The 19,691-nt window shown below is 53.1% G+C and overlaps 1 protein-coding gene across 3 annotated transcripts in view; it reads right to left on the bottom strand.

The window, feature by feature from the left end:
* GAD1 (glutamate decarboxylase 1) overlaps window positions 1-12,734 on the bottom strand; it is a 37,426-nt gene extending 24,692 nt beyond the window's left edge. Inside the window, exons 1-4 of one of the 3 annotated variants that reach the window (XM_059927244.1) lie at window positions 12,629-12,734; window positions 9,224-9,286; window positions 3,443-3,601; window positions 1,877-2,119 (exon numbers count right to left, since the gene is read on the bottom strand). In XM_059927244.1, coding sequence (XP_059783227.1) covers window positions 1,877-2,119; window positions 3,443-3,601; window positions 9,224-9,286; window positions 12,629-12,710 — 547 coding nt within the window. In that variant the 5' untranslated portion in view covers window positions 12,711-12,734. Of the gene's footprint in view, window positions 1-1,876; window positions 2,120-3,442; window positions 3,602-9,223; window positions 9,287-9,657; window positions 9,758-12,628 lie in introns of those variants that run through there. The other 2 variants (XM_059927245.1, XM_059927243.1) reach the window with 2 other exon arrangements.
* Between the last annotated feature and the right edge of the window lie 6,957 nt (window positions 12,735-19,691).

The raw sequence follows: 19,691 nt of genomic DNA, 5'->3' as shown, positions 1-19,691 counted from the left end.
GTATCTAATTGGATTCACACACTCGACTCTAGTAGGAGTCCATGCTTCTCTGACCACGTGCTACTTCAGTTTTGTAGGCAATATGAGTTGCTATTATGACAAATCCATGTATTTTTCTTTGAGGGGCAAAACTATTCTGAGCTTTCATGATAAACGTACGTGGTCTCATCTCTCTGATAAAGTGTTTGTGGCGTGAACTGACAAAATAAAAATAGTGGACCAAAGCTAGTCAAGCTAAAACATACACGGAGAATTCTGACTGTGTTTTTTTTCCTAGCCAAATAACAACTTGATCTCCACCAGGAACAGATTAGCCATCAGACCAAGGTGAGATGTAACTAAATGGATGAGCATGCTTTTCTTTAAAAAGCAAACACAGACTTTGTAATATAGTTGAGTCTTGTCCATCTTGCAGTTATTCAAGGAAGCTACACCTATACCAGTGGTGTTGGCAGACTTCAAAGCTGTTTGGGATTCATTACTTAAAAATGCCTCTTTGGCCAGCCTCATTATTTCATTATAACCCTTGTTTTTGACATCCAATAGTCTTACTCAGTCCTATTACAACACCCTCCCCAGTCATATCTTCAAATGACTAGGAAGAGTGAGCAGGATAATAAAGGAGAGAGAGAGAAAGAAAAAAGAACAAGAGGCTACCAGTCATGGGCTCAGGGGCTCCTCTGTGGGGACAACCATGCTATGGACTGCCAATTCCTGTACATCAGTCTGTCCAAGAGCTCAGGAGAGCCAGGCTACAGTGGGGAAAGACGGTAGGGGGAAGAAACCACTGCTTGATTCCTAGGCTTAGAAAGAGCCAGACAGAGATCCCAAAAGTCCTTGAACTTGAGGCAACTGGAGAGTAACCACCTGGCCAGGATTGCTGAGTAGAGAGAGTTCCTATAACATAGAAAGGAGGCAAGAGGGCGTCCTCCAGGGCTCCCTGTTGGAGATAGGATTTGGTGCCTCAGGATACCTGAACTCCAGAGGATGGAGTAGAATGCAAAGGCTGTGTAAGTGTGTGGCTTTTGGGCCTAGCAAATAGAGGGTGTGGTGGGTTGAACTGTGTCCTGTAAGAGATTGTTCAAGTGTTAACCCCTGATTCCTGTGACTTTATTTGGAAATAGGGTCTTTGTGGATGTAAACAAGTTAAGATGAGGCCATACTGGATTGGGGTAGTCCAAAGAAGAGAGAAACCTGGACACAGACTCTTGGAAAATGTCACGTGAAGATGAAGGCAAAGATTGGAGGGATGCATCTACAAGCCAAGGAATGCCAAGGAATTCCCACAACCATCAGAAGCTGGAAGAGGCAAGGATGGCTTCTTCCCAAGAGTCTTCAGAGAGAGCATGGCCCTGCAGACACCTTGATTTTGAACTTTTAGCCTCCAGAACTGTGAGATAATAAATTTCTGTTGTCTTAAGTCACCCAGTTTGTGGTCATCTGTTGTGGCAGCCCTAGGAAACTAGTACAGAAAGAAAAGGAAATGGGCCCAATTCTCCCCAGTTTCAGGGACAGGCAAGGGTTGGATTTATCAGAATGAAGTAGGCATGAAAATGGAAGTGAGAAAAGAAGTAGAGAATGGATCATTCTGCTCTCTTTAGGTTGTGAATAGCCTCAAACCAAGAATTAAAAGTCTTTATACAGAACTTGACATAGCACCGTGTATCTGTATCTTTTAAATCTATTTTTACAACAATAAATAATGATGGGATTTTGTCACTGCGTCTGGTGGTTCTGAGGTCATGGAGCGCTTTGCTGCCTTCCTTCACCCGGGTTTGTGTTTCTCCTTCAACATGACTTTGACATCCTGGCAATCGGCAAAGGTCTGACGCAGGGCAAGGTTGCCACTGCGTGTCAACCTGGCTCTCACCCTTACCTGTGCGGACGCCATATTTCAGGGTGTCTCTGCAGTCGACCAGGATCTGCTCCAGGGACTCAGGGTGGTCAGAGAGTTCCAGGTTGAAGCCCTCCATGCCTTCCAGCAGCTGGTGGGGGTGGTGGAAGTCCAGCACCTTGGTGGAGCGATCAAATGTCTTGCGGACGTAGTTGAGGAGTATGTCTACCACCTCCAGCAGGAACTGCACAGTTTGCTCCTCCCCGTTCTTAGCCGGAAGCAGATCTGGTGGGGGGGAAGCCCATGAGTGGTTATCACCTGACTCGTATCTGGATTTCCTCAGTCAGCTTAGAAATCCCTAATATGCGTATCTTTATAGGACTTATTTTCTTCCAGGATATGCATGCATTGAGAATCTGATGTACCATCTCCCCAGAACAATGTACATCGGTGTATACACAGAAGCGCTGCATATATTCTCTGGGGGTTCACAGAGTTTCTGATAGTTAGGCTGCTCATAAATGAAACGCTTTGAGAAGCCACGAGCAGCCTGCCCCTGCAGTTATCCATTTGGGCACCTGTCAGGTGTGTGACAGACGGGGCATCTGTCTTGCTCCCCTAGTACCAGGTGTGTCTCTGTACATCTGGCTCAGACACTGGGCTTTCGGTTTGGTGTTATGATGTGCTTGATCTGTTGCTGGTGGCGGGTGAGGCTTCTGTGGGTAGAGGCTGAGGTCACACTGAAGAGGATGGTTCTTTATGTTGTCCTTAGACAGAAAACTAGAACTGGAAGGTGGGAGAGGGAACTCCTGCCTCTCTCTTGACCTTACCTTTTAGGGCTTGGCCTCTGGGATGCCAGAAGGTGACTCTGGGTTCCGGCCTCTGTTAGGCAGAGTCAGGCTGGGGGATAGCCAGGGGGGATAGCTGTAGGAGGCCCCAACTGAAGTTGTCAGCCATAGCTCAAGAACAGACTGGCTGTATATGATGCTCTGTGTCTATTCTTTGGATTATCTCTCCAAGGTTTAGTGAATCTTGTTTACTGTTCTGGTTTGGCCTCCAAGGCTTGTGGGGAGTTCACGGAAGGGGGAGGGGGGTGGGTTTACCTTTGAGCTGGTCGGGAAAGACTGGGAAAGCACCTCCTGAGACCCTTGTTGTAGGGGCAGCGGTAATGAGTGAAAGATCTTCAAAAGGAAAATGACCTTCAGGACAGCACTTGGTCATGAGGCCCAGCTACACAGCTTCCCACAGGGTGATTTTGTTGCTGTGGGCACCACCCTTGGAGGATAAATGCTATGGAGGGAATAGCTAGATTTTCTTATATGAAAGATTTCTTTGGATTCTGAGATTCTATGACTGTGTATTTGTCCCTGAAAGTATCTTTAGAGTTGGCTGTTTTACTTATTGTCCTCATCCAGCTTTCAAATGATGGAGACCTGGGCAATAGGGAAGGAGGGAGTATATTATATTCAAATGTTGGGAAAGCAGTTTCATGATGGTTCAGAGAGAATAATGACTTTTTTTGTAAAAGAAGCAAGATTTCAGGAAAAAGTAAAGAAACTCCAATAAGCAACCTACTGGATAGCACTAGGGCTGGGGGGTGGGGACTACCTCGAGCAAACAGGTTGGAGAAGTCGGTCTCTGTGCGCTGGAAGCGGCCATCCCTGTCGCTGTTTTCACAGGAAAGCAGATTCTTGGAGGACTGCCTCTCCTTGAAGGCGCTCACAAGCCTGCTCTTCTCTTCCAGGCTGTTGGTCCTTTGCAAGAAGCCTGTAGCACAAGAAGCTGGGTCAGAGGAAGGGCACCAAACTCCCAGCCTCGGAGGGTCAGCTGCTGGCCCAGGTCGACTCTCCAAGCAGGGTTCTCACTTTTCCTGAATAGAAGCTGAGTGTCTGTTTTATGTATAAGGGCTCTGGCACTGCTCGCCTCCAGGCGGGGAGGGGGCAGTGCCAAGTGTCATCAGTGGCACAGACCCAGTCATGCAAGAGAGAAAAACAGTAAGTGAAGCCCATTCTCCTCTGCGAACATGACAGTGAACGCAGAATTAAGTCAACTGGACAGCTTCCACTCCAGTAACCCGCCCCAGGATGGGGTTTTAAGGGAAGGGACACAAACGGAGAGGATGCTGCCAGCTCTGGGTTTATGGGCTGTGCGACCAGAGGGAGGAGGGGGTGAGGACCAGCACTGAGGACTGGGGAAGATGCTTTCCTTGGACACCAGGTAAATGCTACCAGGGTTGAATATAAGTTTAATTTTTCTGACCCAAAACTGAAGGGCAGCTTTCCCTGTACCACCCCCTCTCCTTAAATAAAGGTATTGGAGAAAGAGACAAGAAAGCCTAAAATTTTATGTGTGGTGACATTTAATTCCGTAAATACTTATTGAGCACCTCTTGTGGAAAAGGACTTTACTAAGCATTTAGGACCAGGGACAGATAAAGATAAATGAGACAGATCCCCTCTTGTCCAGGAGCTTGCAGATTGGCAGATGGTGACCAACAATGTAATAAAGCTAGAAAGCCATCCAAAAACTCCACAGAGATGAACTCTGAGCCCAGGGTGGGAGTCAAAACACCTCCCCCCTGCCCCTCAGAAGGAGTGGAAATCTCTCCCGCCTGAGGTGAGCAGTGCAAACACTACCAGTGGCAAACCCAGAAGCAGGCTGAGCTGAAAGGGCTGAGGCTCTGCCAACCAGGAGCACATTTCCTCTCTCAGTACCTCCACCTGTCCCTTCTGGGGCTCGGGACCTGCAGACCCGCTCCTTCCCTCAGCATCTCCTCCAATTCAGCCTCAATCTTAGTCCGAAATGCAACACCCTGAAAAGAGGAAGAAAGTTCTAAGCTTCTTGGTGACCCCAAAGCTGTATTTGTAGATACCAAGATCCTTGGGGAGTCACATACGTCACAAGGCAGGCTTGGAGGAAAGTCCCGGGAGGTTCCACGAGAGGCAAGTTAATCTGGGGAATTCAGCTTTACTTCCCCAGGGCTGCAATTCAGTGGTGAGGGGTGGAGGAAGGAGGGATGCAGGGGGAAGGCTGCAGTGATAAGAATCCTCCCACACACAGAAGCAGGGTCTATTTTTGGAGGGAAGAATAGGAAGGCAGAGGCACCAGGCCTTTCATTGTTCCCAGCACCTTTAAAACTTATCACTAAAGCTCTAAAGGACATCAGAAGGGGGGAAATACACTATAATAGAGCTCCACACTTGGATATAAAGATGGGGGGGGTGTATCTTCCCCTTCACCTCTGCTCCTACTTTCTGAACTCCTCCTCCAAATCCCCAGAGTCCAAAATGAGAAGCTAGCACTCATTTGCCAGAGGGATGCAGGACCACCTGGCTCCTGAGTGAGACTGGCCCCCTACACCCAGAACAGGCAGCAGTGGAATTTGTTTCAAGCAGGCTGAGAAGACCAAGTGCCCTAATGGAGGTGAGGTCCTGCCTAGCTGAACTCCCGCTCTTTGGGTCTCTGACCTCTGGTTGGTTCTGACTCACTCCCTGGGAAAGTCTCTGCCTTGAAACCCCTTAGCAACTCCTTTCCTAGGTGGGAAAGGACCTAGGACCTGCATTTGGGCTTTGGATACTATCTCCAAAGGAGTTCTTCTCACAGGCATTCCCAGAGGTGTCCTGATAGGAATGAAAGATGATAATTAACGACACAACTTTAAACCTGCATCTCATTCCTGGACCACACTTCCTGGCGTGCACAAGGAATTAGTGTTTTCTATACATCTTATCATTATTCTATGCAAAGCACACTTATATTGCATTATAATTTGTGTTAAAAACCATTAATTTGCTAATATAAACACTTAATGGATATTATTTTTGGAATATCACTTTTTTGGAAGGTATTTGTTTTCTAAAATATTGGGAGCCTCAAAAACAAGGTCAAGGACCCGGGCCTCTCTGGGCTCTGAGAGGCTCTGGAAGTTCGTATGCTTCTCCAAGGATAATGAGGTGGTGGATGACATTGAGGTCAGTGCTTTGATGACCTCCCTGGCTAGCAAGGCGTCCTGGAAACAGAGGTCCCTGAGACTAGAGCAGACTGTACTCCCTTTTGCTCTATACCTCAGCTATAAGGACCTAGTTTAAGGTAACTTAGCTGAACATTCTTAAGAGGCACAGAGGCAAGCGGAGGGGAGCCGAAGCTGCGGTAAGCTTTGGCCCGGTCGTAGCACCCTGGCTAGCTTCCACCTATGAGCCGAGGGCGATCCTGCTGCTGGTCCTCACAGCTGCCCCCAAACTCAAAGCCCTAATCAGCCCCGTGAGAGGGGGGAGGTGTGAGGAACTAGAGCACCTGGGTCAAGCTGGTTGTTTCCAAGTGGGGTTTCAAACTGAGCCTGGCAAAAGGGCACCTGGCCAAGGGGGCAAGTGAGGCCTGAAGCCCAACCCCCTTGCTGTCTCTTACCAAGCTGTAGCATGGAGTTGTATCTCCCTAGAGGAAGGGACTCTTCCTGATTTTTCTGGGCTATAAGTACCCTGCTAGATCTCTCCCCTACCTCAAACTTTTTTTTTTTTTAATTTCAAGAGAAGCCATAATAAATACAGAATATTTGAAATGTATGTTTAAAAGTTGGTGACTGACACAAAATTAAACACACACACACAAACACACGCACTGCATGGGCTAAATAAAACAGCTCAGGGGCTGTAACTGGCAGCCAGTCTGGGACCTCTGAATACAGAAGTGATGGAGGCCCAAGGACACACTGGGAAGTGAGCAGAGCCCAGAGCCAGAACTTAGGGCTCCCTGCATCTCCTTCTATTTAGGTCATGCTATCATGCCTGTAGCCACCCGGCTCTCTACCTCTTGGCAAGACCCTGGGTTTCTTCTGGCTGACTGCCTTCCCACGGGAAGCTAAGGGTTCCACTGGTGAGACCAGGGGCCTTCCTTGCAGCTTTGTCTTCCTGGGGGGTGGGGGGGCGGGGATCCAGGAGAGGGGGTAGGAGAGGGGGTGGGGTGGAATCTTGGCAAGGGCAATGGAGGGGTCCCCCAGGGCAGTGGATCTGGAAGTGAGAAGATCACCATTAGTCCCTCAACTCTCTTAAGGTGAAAGGTCAAACCAACCTGGAGAGTGTCAGGTCAAGAGGGCACCTTTCAAGCCCGTGAAGGTCTGGGATGAAGGGAGTGGGGGAATCTGTGTGTGGAGGAGGGGAGGGGTCTGTGGATTCAAGTCAAAACCAAAGACTGCACTTTGCCTCGGGTAACTAGACTAAAATGGAAAGCCAGAGTTGGCGCAAAGTATGGAAAACAAATCCTCCCGTTGTTTTGCTTCCTTTCAGAATCAAACCTATTGTAAATCCTCCTAACCTGTGGCCCCCAAAGCATGCGTATTAGCAGAAGGCAATTGCCCCTCAACACACTACCAGCCCTCTCCTGTCACAGGGGTTTCAACTTTCCTGAAATTAATGTTGGGGAGGTGAGTAAAAACAGAGAAGAAACTCCCTGAGGATGGTAGCCCCCAAACGCCCAGAGCTCTCCCTCAGGGGAAGCTGATGCAAACCTCTATTCCCCAATTCCTGTACCCCTGTGCCTGGACATCTATTCCGGGACCCAGGGATGCTCCTGCCCCTTTACCTTTTCGGGTCACTTCGGGTGTGTCCCCAAAGCGGCGTTTAGACCTTCTCTTCTCCCCAGACCCTGAGGGTCTGCAGTCGGGGCGGCAGGGGGCACCGCCCAGGGCCGAGGCCGGGAAGCGGGGATGGGGATGGATGAAGGCCGCTGGCTAGGCAGGCCTAGGACCGCGAGGAAAGCAGCACTCACCCCAAGCCTCCCCAACCCTGTCCAAGACCGTGTGGGCGCCCAGGGCTCGCTCAGTTCTGCTTGCCCGGCTGCATGACAATGACGGCTGCTGAAGCCGAGCGCCGCGGCCGCCGAAGGGACCTGGCGCGAAACGGGCCATTAAGCCGGGAATGGCGGCGGGGGGAATGGGGCTATTTATAGAACAAAGCTCGGCTGCCGCCAGCTGCCCCCGCGCGGGGACGCTGCCCAGGCCTCGCGCCGCGGGCCTCGCGTGCTGGGGAGAGGGCCAAACCCCGGGGCCTCCCCGCCGCAGGGCTGGGCTTTCCCTGCAAAACGGCTAGGTCCTGGAGTCGAGCAACCCTTGCTCACCGTAAAGCTGCTTCTGGGATCAAGGGGACAGAGCCCCAGAAACGCAGGGAGGGCGCCGCGCCGCAAGGCGGGGAAGGGAGGGTGACTCCGAAAAGCTGCTAAGTAACTCCTCTCGCTCCGGCCACAAACTCTCGCCTCCCTGGGGCCCCGGGATGCCGGACAGCTGGGAAGATCAGGCCCGGCGACCACCGGCTCGCCGGCCCACTCTCGGGCGCTCCGGGGGCTGGGCGGGCGTGCCTACGCCTGCGCCGCCACTATCTCCAGCGCGCAGCAGCTGACGGATGGCCTTTTAATAAGCCCCACGTTAATCTTACCCCGCCTCTCCACCCCCTGACCCGGGACGTCCGTATTTTCTGGCCCGATAAGGCTAGAAATTTTAGACGGTGAAATGTAGCAAGGAAAGCAAGTTCTCATTGTTCAGCCGGAGCCACTCAGCTGTGTCCCTTCGAACAAATCTCCCTTTTTCCTTAAAAAAAAAAAAAATTACACCCCTTGGGCGTTTTCATTTTAGATCCTTACGTCTCCGGAGAGCAGTTCTTTCTCCCGTCCAGCTCCCAGATCTATTTTCCTTCCTCTCTAGCAAATCGTGCCCGATACCCCCTTTCCGTCTTGCGGCCCCACGCCCCCTCTGCCCCCTTTCCCTTCCCTCCTCTCCTTCAAGGGCAAGCTCCGCAAACCCTCTAGCTTGCACCGCCCGCACCTCCTCCAGGCAGGCCACCGAGGGCTGCAGGCAATCCTTTCTCTTGGCCTCCAAGGCCTCAAAGAACGAAACCTGAATCCGTTTTGACATCTCGGGCAAAAATATACAGCCGAGGAAGCCACTTTCAACGCGCGATGGTGGAGAGGGAAGGAATACGACGCGCCAGCTACCGTCTAAGGCGGATGTCTTGCCTTGGGCCTGCTCTCCAGTAAACCCGGACCTTTTTATGCCGCCTTCGCGTCGCGTAGGCCGAGCGCAGGGGTCAGAACAGCCAAAGCGCCGGGCAAGATGAGCGGGGCTGTCGCGCGGGGGCGCTGTGCTCGCGCCCAGCTAGGGGAGCCCCGAGGTCTCAAGTAGCCCAGGACCCCCCCATCGGAAAAGGTCCCTCGGGGGCACGTCAGGAGAGGGCAGAGGAAGGTCAAGGCCAGTAGAGGAGCGTCTCTGCCGGGCGTAGGGGCTGTAGACACTAGAAAACAGACCCAGGAGCCAGGATTCCCTTCCGCGTACGTCCCACTCTCCCAAACCCGCAAAGCCCGCTCGCCTCGCAGCCCTTTGGGGCCCCAGCCGGCCCTTTCACTTACCACAGATCTTCAGCCCCAGTTTTCTGGTGCATCCATGGGCCACGCCGCACCAGGTGTCATACGCTAGAAACCAAGAGACGTGCGATCAGTGAGGCTCGGACAGTCCGGCACCCGGTCGAGGGCAAAGGTTTTCTGGGGAGGGTAGGGGCAGGTCTTCGCCAGTGCGCCTCATTAAAAAGCTCTTTCCCGAAAGGAGCTAAGAGCCAGATCTTTGGGCCGACGGGGAGACTCGTGCCCCCCGAGACCCCACCACACTCCCTTCCTGCTCCGACCTCAGGTACAGAACAGTGTCTCTGAGAGGCCACGCACCCAGCGCCCCGCCCGGCCTCCCAGCGACTACGATGGGGTAGCCGCCAAGGCGGGGTCGGAGTGGGACAGGGCTGACCGCAGGTGCAAAGGGCCAGGCCCGGCTCCTCGAGTTGCCCAACATCCACCCGCAGGCCCAGTCCCTTGGTCTCCGCCCCGCAGACTCGAAGGGCAACCACAGCGGCTGGGAAAGGGAACACAGAGACATCTGGGACCAACACGTCTCATAGTTTCTTGGCGGGTCTCCAGCCGAGTGGCAGCTTAAAATAAACTGGCATGAAATGGGGTCGCGGAAGAGTTCAGGAATTAATTGGGTGAAAAATAGTATTTGACTAGATGATCGGGCTCGCATGGCTGCTCTTCAGTGGGACCGGGGAGTCGGCAAGACAATAGCGCGCCTCGGGTCCTCATCCCCTGCCCCCTCTTCCCAACCTGCCCCTCATTAACCCTTCCCTCGGACGTCTCGGATCTGGAGCAGGCGAAGGCGAAGGGAATCAGACACTTTTTCTCTAGGTCTGAATCGCGGATTCAGGCGCTGCCGTGTTCTCAGACTCCTCAGTGTCTATCCTGCCCTCGGGGTTCAACTTCCAGCCAGAAGCACGGGGGTGCCTGCAGAGTCTGCATGCGAGCCGGTGTAGTGGGCCTAGCCTGAAATTCCCCTTGGATTCCTCATAGCAAGGCGCCTCCAATCACTCCCATCCCCCACCCCATCCGGGCCGGTGCCTTCAGCCGGGCGCGAGTGTTTGCTGCGATAAGGAGAGTGACATCCATTAAACCCGAGGCACAACAGAGCCCCAGCGGGGAGAAGAACTAGCCCGACGTCAATGAGAGAGCGTGTCACAGATGGAGTTCCTGCAACAGACAGTAGTAAATCGGTGCGAAAGCTAAACCCTAACAAAAATGCCTGGCAGGTAAAGAGCTATTTTCATCCGATAGAGTGCTTTCATTTTAAACGCCATCTCACCTAATCCTCATAACCCTGTGAAGCAAGAGGAGTGTTAATCTAAGACTCACTTTTACAAATAAAAACACTGAAGCTCAGAGAGGCTAGGAGAGTTTTCCAAGGTCACTCAGCTGTGGCGTTGGAGTTCAGACCCATTGCACTGCCTTTTAGAGTTGGGGATTGCAGTGAAAGAAAGGGAAAGAGAGATGGGAAGAGGAAGTGAGAGAGATCCTTTGCCGTAGCCAGAGTAAGGAAGACCGAGTGGCTGAGAACAAGGAGGAGGCGTCGCTGGAGCAAGAGGTCGAGTAAGGTTGTGCGAATTGAGCAACGCCACCTCCCAGGAGACCCTGGAGGGGCAGAGAAGCAGAGCCAGCTGGGCGGGCGAGGATGTGTCTGCAAGGGAGGGCAAGGATGGGTAGAGCCAGGCGTGCGCACACAGCCTAGAATGCTCACGGCGGCTGGGCTGTCGGGGCCGGCGGCGGCGTTCTCAGGACAGGTGCTGCAGGCTCTTCCTGGGCCGAGTTCTCGGCTATCTTCCCTCCGCCCTGGCGAATTCCGGGCGCGCCCGGCCATGAGCCAACTCGGGTCAGCTCCTCTGCTCGGTCTGGGACCCGCGGTTGGGCACATGGGCTCCGCTGCTGGTTGCCTCTGGGAAGTAGGGGCGCAGTAGGGGTGCAGGACTCGAGGGTGGGTGAACACAACGGCCGCCCACCCCTGCCAGACAGCAAAGAAAGGGGCAGGAAATGTGGAGAGAACTGGAAAAGAAATCCATCAGGGCCAGAGCAACAGACAAAGGCGCGCAGGCCTCCCGTTTCTCTTGGCCTGTTCCGACCAGCTCTGGTAGCCAGTGCCCGGCTCTCGCGCCACCAAGGCTGGCGGCTCTCCTGAGCCCCTCTTTGTTGTGTGGGTAATTGTAGCTTGCCTCGGGGGCGGGGAGAGGGAGCTGCAAAGGGAACTGGAACGTCGCCTAAGAATTTAAGAGAAGGCCTCCAGCCGGGAAGCCAAGGGCAGCACCTAGGGGTTGGATAGAGGGCTTACCCGATACCCCCCCGCCCCGCGCCAACCTTCGTTGATGGGAACAGTTGATGTTTTCTCAAGCTTATAGAAAGTGCTATAAAAGCGAAGCAATGAACCCTCCTTCTAACCACAATGCCATCCCTAAGCCCTTTTATATAGAAATTCTGGGGCCGTTACTATCTGGAGCTCATGGATTTGGAGGGAGCGCATTTCAATCCAAAGTGGAAAAAGGAAAACAATTCCCTCATCTCCACGCCTCTACAAAGATGTTGGAAATCAATCCGAATTAAAGACAGATTTTGGAAATGGGTTGAGGAGTCGCACGGAGCTAGGGGTGGGGAAGCATACATCTCCCCACCGCTTTTATCTGGTTCCCCTTTTCTTCCTCTCTCTTAGAGAGGTCTTCATTGCTGACAGGTCTCCCGCCCTGGCAAACCTTCTGGACTCCTCCTGGTTCCCCACTTCTTGCCACTCAGGATGCTGCCCGCTTTTTTTTTTTTTTTTTTGTCTCTGAAATGTAATTAATTGTCTAAAATGTCGAGGCTTAATCTCAAACCATTTTATGCTCCCTTCTCGCCCCTGGCTTCTTCCTCACTCGTCAATAGCTCGACGCAAATTTGGAGCAATTAGGGACCCCGAGTTTTCTAAAAGCTGCAATTAACGTCGAAATTTCCGCTGATTATAGACTTCGAGCACAACGCAGGAGTAAAGGGGGGGGGGGAGGGTCGGATCTCGGCTCAACGAAAGCCGAAGACAGAAAACTCTCTACTCCCGCTGAGGCTCCCAGCTCCTCACACCGCCCCTTGCGCTGACCCCCGTCGTCCCACCTAGCAAAGAAACCACACACAACACAACAAAAACAACACTCTCGCCGCGCGTCCTTCCCCCGCAGCGAAGCCTCCAAGGATCGCCGCCGCTCCGACCCTGCGTGGTTCCCACTCCCTTAGCGCCCTGGAATCGCCTAGCATCCCCTGGCAGTCGAACGACCTTTGGTCGGGACCTGGGTCAGGGCCCCATTTCTTTCTAGCCTCCATCATCTCCGCGCTCCCCCTTCCCTTTCCGCCAGCGCAGCCTCCTCACGTCCCAGCGCCCCCATCTTCCCCGCAGTCCATTTGATAGGAAACTGGAGCAGGACCTACTTGTGGGGCGCAGATTGGTAGTATTGGGGTCCGCTCCCGCGTTCGAGGAGGTTGCGGACGAAGAAGGGGTCGAAGACGCCATCTGCTCGGTTGTCCCCGGTCCTCTGCTGTCCGGGGTCCTCGGCCGGCCGGGCTTAGGAACAGGCTGCAAAGAGAAGCGAGAGCTGTACGGGGAGGGATTCAGGGGTCCGGCGCGCGGGAGGCGATTGAGCGGTCGGGGGCGCGGACGCTCCCGTTGAAGTCCGGGCTCGGGAGAGAGAGGCTAGAGGAACGGCAGCCAGCGGGCTGGGTCGGGGTGCGCCGGGCTGGGGACGGGGGGAGGAAGAGACGTGCGCGCGAGCTGGGGAGTCGGGCGCCCGCAACGTAGCCCGGGGCGGCTCTCCAGTCTGGCGGCGCGGCGGGGCGACCTGGAGCCCAGCGCTGAGACTAGAGGAGCACAAGGCCAGGGCAGGTCGCGCGGGTGCGGGGTACTGGGCTAGGAGGGCTAGGGAGGCTCAGTGCGCGGTTTTCCAGCCTAGCCGCGACAAGCACTATTGGGCTCTCAGCAGCCGGCGGGCGGGCGGGCAGGCGGGTGTGGGGGGGAGGAGGGCGCACGGGGCGGGCACGTCTGGTTCGGTGTCTGGTTCCCCTTGTTGTGTCTGGCTGATTCCCTGGAAAGAAGGAGGCCAACTGCTCCGGGGACCGGGGACTTTGGTGAGACAAGGTGAGAGGGAAAAAAGGGTCCGTGTCTTTACGTTCTCCCTCGGACTTGGCTGGGGAAGAAATACAGTCACCTTGTACTCCAGACAGCCAGAAAGCAGCGAGTCGGAACCTCGCTTGTCTCCCTCTTGCCCCACCCGCTTTGAGTCATCTCGAAGGCAAGAACGGGGTTCCATTCTTGTTTCTGTATTTCCTCTCCATACAACTCTCTGAGGTACCCGGATTTCTCGCTGTACAGACCCAGAGAGGGTGAGAGAGGCAAGAAAGGGGAATGTCACCGGGGAAACGAACTTGCGCCCAGCGCGCGGGAGGCGGCAGACAAGGATAGGTGCGCGGCGCCCCTGCTCCGCGCTCGGCGCTGGTGCGATGGTTTCCGAAGGCCAGGGGACAGAGAGTGCGGGCGAATCTGGGTACATCTAAGAGCCTGCAGAGTACCGCCCGCCGGCCACGTCCTCCACACCCTGCATAGGACTCCGCATCTAGCTCCGCGCGCGCTCTCGCACAGCAGAGCAGGCAGTGGGGAGGCCGGGTCTTCTGGGGAAGTAACAGGTTACCGCTCTGAGTCGCGCCTTCGGCTGCTGCTGGCCAGGAGCCCAAGACCAGCGCACGCAGCCGGGGAGCGGAGGGGGAAATCGCTCTCGCTCCACTTCTGCGCGAGCCTCAGCCTCTGTGCGTCCCCGGGGCATGAATCTCGCTGATGGCGATAGGATGATTGCGAAGGCTGAGGTCTCTGCGCCGCGCAGGAACGGAGAGCCAGGACCGGGGCGGGCGGGACGCACTCGGCTCGGGAAGGTAGATGGCAGACACTGGGGTGGGGATTGGTCAAGAAACCGCGGGTGAAGAGGACCCAGCTAACAGTCGCGGCTGGGCACTGGGAAGGTACGGGCGGCCGCGCGCTTACCCACCTAGGTTGGGAGACAGCAAGCCGGGCGCTCCGGTCGCTCTTCTGCGTAGCGCCCAGCAATCCGCCCCGCTCGGCCCGGCTCTGCCACAGGCGTAATCTGCCCGGCGTCACCTCCAGCTGCCGCCTCTCTTTCGCTAGCACCGTCCCGCACGGGAGCTTCAGGAAGAGAAGAGAGCAATCCGAAGAGGCGGCTTCTTGGCTTCGGGGGAGGCGGAGGCGGAGTGGGGAGGCGGGGACCGGCTCAGCAGGGGAATCACGAGGCCGCTGCTTGCGGGGGCAGCTCGGCAGAGCGGTGGGGCTCCTTGCAGGTGCCTGACCGCCTCTGGAGCTTTATAGGGCGATTACAAATCCAGATCACGGGTTTGCGCCCGGAAAAAAAAAAAAAAAAAAGGAAGAGAAAGAAAGCAAGCAAGCAAGAAAGAAAAAGAAAGAGCCCTATGAGTAATCCAGACCGTACTCAACACGCTCTATTTTTTGAAATAGGCAGAGTGTCGGGTAAGGCGAGGCAAGAGAGAATTTCTATGAAGAATTCTGCCTCGCTGAGCGCTTCTCCCTCCCTTTCTTCTCCCCCACTACCATATCTTCGAGAAGACAAGAGCAGTGGCTTTGCCTCAATTGCTTTCGCCGCGGTTCCTCCAGCTCTACGACCCCAAGATGCCTCCTTGAGCGAAACCGCGTTATGGGTCGTGTCCTTGCTGGCTCTCTACTGAGCCAGGATTGTCGTGAAAGCAAAGGAGGCAGAGACGAGGGGGGAACACTCAGACCCTAGAGGACTCCATCTCCTTTTCACTTCAGTTTCCTCGTCCAGCTCGGAGCCTCCCCAAGTACTTCATCTGAGCACAGCTACCCACTGCCTCCGCAGAGAAAAGGGTCCGATTTCCAATCCACTGTGCGCTCCCTCCTAGCTTTGGTTCCCTTGGTGATGGGGAAAGGAGTCCTCCTGATTGATCATATCTGAAGGTTAATAACACGCACGAGTGCCGCTCCACACACAAGGGGAACCCGAGCATAGAGGTGTCCTGGGGGTGGGGTGGGGGGAGCGGACCGGCCCTCTCTGCCTAGGCCTACTCCCCTCCACTCCCCCTTCGATTTCATGCTTTTTAAGGATTCTCCTTTTGCAATATTTAAACGTATTTAACGAACTGCCTCGTTCGGAAAGCCCCTCACGGTAAAAAGACGTTCACGGAAAAATTTCCACCAGATGGCGCTAGGCGGCCAGAGACCGAGAGGCCCTATGCTGGCCGGGTCTTTCCTCGTGCGCCAGAGCCAACAACTAGAGGGGCTGGCGGGGCTGTTTATTCTCTGGCCTTTTCAAGCCATCCCTCAGGCACCCTCGTCTCTAATTTATGTTCTCCTCTTTCCTCTACCTCAGTTTCTTTTTCTTGAGGGCAAAACAAAGTTGATCTTTGGGTCTGGGTGACACCGTGTAACCAGTGATTCCTTTACTCGTTTTCACAGTGATTTTTTTTTTTTTTTTCCTTTCCCTGTTGCGGTGCAGCAGGCAGGGGTTATATATGGACACGTCTGCGGCCTTGCTGGCCCACCGGAGTCCCGTCCCTTCTCTCTGAATGTCTTATTGCCTTTCACCATGACACAGTGGGAATGCCGAAAATCTTACAAAGCACTGAATATTCCGTAAGGGAGATCGAAGATTCCACCCTGAGAAGATGGAGTTCGATTAGTAAGAGGGATCTCGTTGTGAGGTTTGAAATAACCGCGTTGCCCTTGATACTAAAGGAAATACTGTTGCCCTCTCTTCCATCTTACAGTAAGAACTCGGGCACTTTTTAAGGACAGGAAAGCATCCCGAACGGCGGGCGTGGATAACCGCAGCTGCGGGTGCCAGAGCTCAGGACTGGGCAGGGTGGGCGTGCCCACTCCGCGCAGGAAACAACCTTCAAACCGCGCACCGCGCAGCTTCTCTGCCACGCTTGGAATGCGCGGTTTACTACGAGACTAGGCTCGGAATTCCACCCACGCCCCTTCCTCGAGCCTCCCTAAAAGAAATGGTTGCACCAATCAGGGAGCCCGGTGCTAGTGCTTGATCATTCAAGACGCCCTGGGGCAAGGAGGCTGGCGGGAGGAGGCAACAAATCCCGGCTCCTCTCAGGGTGTGCCGTACCAGGAAGACGCCCGCTCACCTTCAGTCTCCTCCGCCTTCTCCTAAGATCCCAGATTCCCCAGAAAGGAAGATTCGTTTACCTTCACCTGTGGCATCAGACTGAGAAATTTCCACCCACTCCCTCTTCTGACCCCGGTGTCCAAAACGCTCACCCCTAATGTTTTAGCCAATAAAATAATCTCGCCGGAGAAAGAAATCTCCTACAAGACTGTGTCTCAAATTAAAGCTGAGTCCGTCCAGCTGCGAGGACATCCCTCCCTTTCTCCTTTATGTAGGGGGAAGGGAGGAATGAAGGCTCTTGCTCGTCCTGAATTTTAAAATGTTTAATTAAATATGAGTAATTAATTAAACGGATGTTTATTAATCACCTACTTTGTGCCAGGCGCTGTTCTCATGGAGCTTACACTGTCCAGCAACTTATATTATCCCTGCACTCATGAACATTCCAGTTAGGCGGGAAGAGTAACAGAGTTGGGGACTTCATGGCTTTGATTTAGTTTCCAATTATCTCTCATTCCAACCCAGACTCTTGGGCTCAGCGGAGATGGTAAGGAACCGAGGGCCTGGAATTCCACAGTTTCAGCACAGCGAGTTCGGACGTAGGGCACGGCTCTTTCAGCACCAAGGACAGAGCCCACGGTTTGGCCGCTTAAGCCTCCGGTTAGCCGGCTTAGGTCTCCAGCATTTAGGAAACCCGCCCCGCTCTCCCCATCCGCCTCCCCGCAGTAACTGCTGGGTTTTGTTTCCCTTGTTGGGGCGCGGTGGTGGTGGAGTAGGTCGCCCCATTCTTGCCTCTCCGGTAAGAATTTGCAAGGAGGGTCGTTGTGGTTGTCTTTTGGCTCTTCAGAATATTTGGGGATCTATATTTTTGTCTGTATTTTTTCACTCTTCTTTTTATCTTTTATGACTCCCGGGGGAAGATGCTTTGGATAATGGGGGTGGAAAAAAGATATCCTCTCTAGGGACTCTTGCCGGTGGTGAGGGGTGGCCCGGAAGGGAGTGGTATCCGCTCAGCTGTTTCGTTTTCATTTGATCTAAGGTTTAGCGCTTTGAAGAAATGGGAACAAGACGCCCAGAGGCAGAAGAAGTGGGGGCGGGGGGGGGGGGGCGAGGGCGACCCCTCTGGTCTCTCTCTGCCGGGCGTGGAGGTTTTGCCAGCCTGCAGCCCGGGCTACTCGATTATGTCTTCCGAGGACAACCTTCCTTTAGGTCAAGGATGGCTGGGACTTGGGAATACGACCCTCCGCCCACAATGCCCTTTCCCCGGGAGGTTTAAAGATATTCCAAGTGGATTTGGATTTGGAGCTGAGCCTTTCGTCAAAGGAAAAAAAGCGAGTGGGTGGAGTAAGGAGTGGAAGGGGCACCCAAATGGGCTGCGGGGGAGATTTTTTATGCGTAAAATATGGTCCGCGTCAAGGTGAGTAAATATGAAACGTCAATCTTTTTTTTTTTACGCATTTAGCATTTTTAGCCTTCAGGAAAGGTAATTTAGAGCCACAGTGTTGATTCATTTCAGCCTGCTCGTTAAGGTCTATTTTAAGCATCTAGTTTACGACCAAAAAAGAGGGGAAAAAAATGGCAGTGCTCACCTTTTAAACGTCTGTCTCCCGAGACGAGGGCTGTGGGCAGCGTTAACCGTACACTCGGCTTTTCGTAAGTGGGAGCGAAGGTCTATTCGGTGTGTTTGTGTACTTTAAAGATAGTTCCCCAAATCATTCTGGACTTTCTTTGGGAACCATAGCTAAATCGACACCCCTACCCGCCACAGACCACGTCACACTCACTCCGGGAAAGGGTTAAAAGTGTGGCGAGAGAGGGAGAATTCCAGCCAGAACGCCGCCAAAGAGGACTCCGGAAATTGCAACCTTTTCTTCTAAAGAACAGCGCTGAGTTCCTCAGATAATCGTCATATGGTCCCTTCCCTCTTGCTATTCAGAAGATGAAAATATTCTAATATTAAAGAAATTAATCAAAGAGGACAGAGTAATTTGTATTTGGGCACATCTTAAGACGCCCAATTCTCGCTATTTCAAACACGACGACGGAGGGACCGCCAGGTGGCGATAGATTACAATTTCTGAGGGAACAACGGGTTCCACAAGGGAGCAGTTCTTGAAGGAAAACTGCTGGCAGGCCCTTTCCAGTTCACACTCATACTCTGCCATATTTCACAAAGCAGGGCCTTTTTTTTTTAAATGCCGAGAGATGCTGCCGGAAGTGGCTGGAAACACTCAGAACCTCTGTCCCTTTGGTGAAAGAGGAGGGGATGCAGAGTATCCAACGAGTATCCAACAGGGCTGCTCCTTAAAGGTAGCCTCAGGACGGGAACTCTGGTATTAGGCAAGGTGTCTCACTGCGAAACTGGACACCAGGGAAATAACAGATCTGGATTGCAATTCTGACAGCTTCTAAGATGTATCTATGTTTTCAGTTCTCTCAACAAAAACTAAGGCAAAATCAGTCCTTCCCCAAAAGAGTGGGATGAAGAAAGATGATTTCCCAAATGAGATGCTTTTTAGTGAAACAGAGTATGGAATAGCGATACAGTTGAGCCTTGAACAACCTCCGGGGGTTAGGGGAGCCAGCCCTCACACAGTAGAAAATCCACGTATAACTTAGAGGTGGCCCTCCATGTACAGAGTTCCTCAACATCCACGGTTCCTTGGTATCCTAGATGCTGCATCCACACTTTCAACCAACCTGAAATCATGTAGTACTGTAGTACTTACTATGGAAAAAAATCCGCATCTAAGTGGACCCTCACAGTTCAAATCTTTGTTGTACGAGGGTCCACTGTATTTTATCTATTTTTTTTTTTTCAGTGTAAAAGCTCTTGAACTATTTAGAATAACAGGTATTTAGCCCTTGTTTTCAGATGTAGGTGCCTAGGACTGCTGTGTATGAGAGGTTCTGGAAGGTTCTGACTTAGTTGTGGAGAATCTGATAAATTTCTATTCCCGATAAGATTCCTTCCCTATCTGGCCTAATCCTTGGCCAGTTACTCAGGGGAGAAAACAGAAGCTTAACAGGTGGGATTCATCATTGCTGTTTTAGCTCAGTTTCTTTCTTGTCAAGAACTAACAAGTAAGAGCTCACTGGAATTTATTCACACCCAAGGTTCTTACCTGTGTCAGCTGCAAATCAGTGCCTTGGGTTTTCCCAGAGCAATTAGTTACCTGGAGCTCGTTCTTTCTTACTTTCAGGTGCAAGGCTGAGGTCTTGTTTTCTCTGCCTTTGGATGAGTCAGGGATCCTTTAGAACTGCAACAACTTGAAATCTCAGGAAGTCCCTAAATATGCAGATTAAATGATAGTCAATATCTTTTCACTGGGGCTATA

Source organism: Balaenoptera ricei, chromosome 7, assembly GCF_028023285.1.
Source record: "Balaenoptera ricei isolate mBalRic1 chromosome 7, mBalRic1.hap2, whole genome shotgun sequence".
NCBI lineage: Eukaryota > Metazoa > Chordata > Mammalia > Artiodactyla > Balaenopteridae > Balaenoptera > Balaenoptera ricei.
This window is presented reverse-complemented; position numbering and strand designations above follow the sequence as displayed.